The sequence below is a fragment of the Cupressus sempervirens genome, chromosome 10 (assembly GCF_028749045.1).
Source record: "Cupressus sempervirens isolate cs-2001-9-10 chromosome 10, ASM2874904v1, whole genome shotgun sequence".
Taxonomy (NCBI): domain Eukaryota; kingdom Viridiplantae; phylum Streptophyta; class Pinopsida; order Cupressales; family Cupressaceae; genus Cupressus; species Cupressus sempervirens.
The window spans coordinates 242,714,199-242,717,777 of NC_143127.1; the positions used below are offsets into that span (position 1 = coordinate 242,714,199).

Sequence of the window (3,579 nt, forward strand, 5' to 3'; positions counted from 1 at the left end):
CAAAAAAGTAAGGACTCTGTTAGGAGATTTACAAAGATATTTCAAGACCACTTTGTTAAGAAATTTACCTTAACTCAATCTGTTAAAACTTATTGAATACATGATCCTCAATTTTCTTTAATAAGTTGATGTTGGATCTCCTCTTACGAATATGATCTGATATAGGTTTTATGTCCTTCACTGCTTGACTAGGACTCTTTCTCTATTCTAGAATAATAGAACTCTTTGCCTTGTCTATAATGTTTGCACATTCACACATAAATTGTATGAATAGCATGTTCACTCCTTTGTATCACACTCTTCATCACCATCTAAATAAAAAATTAGGTAAAAATCTTCTCTATTTAAAGATTTCATAAAGAGTTTTACGGATGCTTCCTTGTTTCGCCTCTCCATCTAATTCATTCATCACTAAACATAAGGATTTGTGATCTACATCATAAAATGCGTAAAAATCTCTATAACAAACTATATATATTTTATCTCAAAGTTTGTATCATTTCTAACTTGAATATAAATTCTATTTTGCTTGCCACTTACTATATCTGAAACTTGGCACAAACTATACATGTTGTTGATGCTCGGTCTTTACTATGCTCAGCAACTTATGTATAACTCGACTTGCATATGCTTGAACTACTCAGTTTATATTATAGTCAACTTCCATTGAGAATACTCGGTGACCATATACTTGCTTGGCTCCTATAGAGATCGGTATATATAAGGCTATCTCATGACTTAGCCTATATAGAGTAGCTTACTCACAGTGATGACCATTTGACTCTGTCTAGTATGGCTAAGTATTTGATAATAATAGACAACAATAATTAGAGAAACCAATACTTACACCACTAGATGGACCTGCATCAATTATGAGCCTAAATGATACATTAGTGTGGCTTTCCTTTGATTCTTATGTATCAACAAAGGGTTTTGATATATTAGAAGGATGTTATATGATATTCACGGAAAATTTTTAAATGTGAATATTTTCTTCTGCAACCCCTTGGTCTAGACAACAACCAAGTGTGACGCAAAAAATATATTACAGTATGATAGATTCATGTAAAGACAAATAATTGAAGGCTTCAAAAAAAATTGACATTGTCTAAATAAATCCCTTGTTGAAAAAGAAGGCTTTATCTAGGAGTGGCAAGCTTATAGCCAAGATCAAAATCCTCATTTGGGTATTCAAACATAATGTATAAATAATGTTCCACATAAACAACTCAAACCACAATAAATAAATATTATATGGATAGTAGTCACTACCTGTATAGCTCACATCCCTTCCACTGTGTTGTTTTGTGAATGACATGATGTTATGGGCATGTATCCCTTTCATTTTACCACTAAGAAGACCTTGTAAAATATCTCAAAAGTCCCAAAACTATGTGAGGATGTCTAGATGTCACAGGGGATAACCCATTAACCCTTACAATTGTATAGTAAATGATTTAAAAGGTCCAATAAAATTGCTCTTATTTAGTGAAATTTGCTTCATCCTTCCAAACATCATTTTTACTTGATTTTTATGGTCGTAAGACCATACATGGGGGACCTCATCTTCACACTTCACTTGTTCAAAGTTGTAAGGTCAATGACCGAATAAAAGTAGTACGAAAATTAACCTTGGTCGATGCTTCACCAATGATATGTAATGCTATTGTAGTACCATGTTAAAATTTATTATAATGTTATACTATTGCTGTCATGACTTATAAATATCTAAATTTTAAGCTACCTCTCTCTTCTCAACATTATCATTAAAATGTTCCAGAACATTGGAAAAAAAATCTCGATGATTACTGTTTTATTTTTTATTAGTAAACTTTAAAAATTAATTACTTATTGAATTCAAATCTGATTGTTTATTCATCAGAGTGATGAAGAAATCACATTAAAATATATATGAATATGATCCACAATTTCTAGTAAAACAATTAGATAAGAAAAACTAAAGACGAGGTAAAATTGAAGGCACGAAACCGACGCCAAAGTGAAAAGAACAGCGGGAGGATAAAAACAATTGAGGGAGCAGCTTTTGACCAAGTGCTTCAATTGTACTATTTATGAGCTGTCCAAGTTTTGATAAATTCAATCACATAATTATAACCAGGAATACAGTCGTACAAAAAGTAGTAGATCTCAACTGGTTAGCAAGTGGTTTATATGGCACCACATATGAGCCGTAGAAAGGGTAGTGCTGAAAATAGCATCTCTACTGCAAGCCACTACTTTCCACCACCCAAATGCCTCAATTTGAGCTCTCAAATGTCTCTTTTCCATCTCAATTTCCCCCAAATACAATCGCATGGCAGCCTCACTTTTTATGGCACTCTGCAAAGTGACTCCCATATTCCCCGCATACAAACCAGGCAGAATGCATTCGAATCCTGCGACTCCCTTCTCTCTTGTCAATACATGAAAATTTGACCCAAGTCTTGACCCTCCCATTGCAGGCCCTCCCATAAAAGCAGGAAGACCTAAATTCCTCAACATTGGGTCGACCAAATCCATGGAACTAACATCATAAGGAAGCGCCTTGTTTAGAACAATCCCTCTGCATGTGGAAGAGTTAACTGCCCACTTTAATACGAGGACGACGGATTTCGAGAGGAAAGGATGGTGTTTCAATTCATCGGTGGCCACCAAAACACATCCCTCTTCTATGCTGTCTATCTCATAAGCCCACTCTCTTCTATTAAACTGCTTCTGACCAGAAATCACACGGGAATTCTCACTCACTAAGCGAGCTCTGAAGGTGCGCCAATCCTCCTCATCCTGCTCTTCTCCCAATGGAGCCCGTGAATAATTGATGCCCTCAATTTTGGCAAATCGACCATTATTTCTTGGATGGAAATTCTCAGAATTTCCGTCACGTTTGGGGGGTGAATCCATGCACATTCTGACGCCCACACGCTCTTTACTCCTCGCGTAACCTGCACATCCATGCAAGGTGAGTTGTTATTACTTATGGCGGTTGTATTCTTTCTACAGCTCTTACACTAGTTGTCTAACTAGTGAGGAAAAGATGAAATATTGCTTACATCTCGCGCAGTCGCTCACTTTGCTGATTGCTGGACTTCCCCTGCAACGATTGCTTGGGCCGAACATGGCTGCCCTCGCAATGTTTCTGTGGCTGCGCATCGAGTTTTCCATTTTGTAGCCGCGCTTGGCAGAAACAGGGGATTCAAGCGATTTTATCTATAATTGAAAACGTTCAGATGGAAGAAATACATTGGCTATGGAGAAGACAGATATAAGCAAAGTCGTAGTGCGAGGACCTCGTGCAACATAACGTGCGGTGGTCACAATGATGACAAGAAAAAGGATAACTACAACTCGCATTTTTTAAACCCTTCGAAAACGCCACAAAACAGAACCAAACGAATAAATAAAAAGTTTACTTGCGCAATGGGATGATGCACCATTGAATGGTTGGTGATAAGAAACAATGTTTTCTTAAACACAATTATACCGACTATAGTATTCATATATTGCAGTGAAATCGGATTCCTCGAGGAAAATTTTCTCGAGTACATGATGGTGCATCTTAAAATTTCCTGTCACAAACAG

General features: G+C 36.5%; 1 protein-coding gene across 1 annotated transcript; it reads right to left on the reverse strand.

The window, feature by feature from the left end:
* Window positions 1–2,017: 2,017 nt before the first annotated feature.
* Window positions 2,018–3,303, reverse strand: LOC149533532 (uncharacterized). Its single transcript, XM_089804443.1, has 2 exons — window positions 3,051–3,303; window positions 2,018–2,942 (listed from the first exon to the last, which is right to left on the reverse strand). The coding sequence occupies exons 1-2, from the start codon at window positions 3,160–3,162 to the stop codon at window positions 2,149–2,151; spliced, it is 906 nt and encodes a 301-aa protein (XP_089660569.1). The 5' UTR covers window positions 3,163–3,303; the 3' UTR covers window positions 2,018–2,148.
* Between the last annotated feature and the right edge of the window lie 276 nt (window positions 3,304–3,579).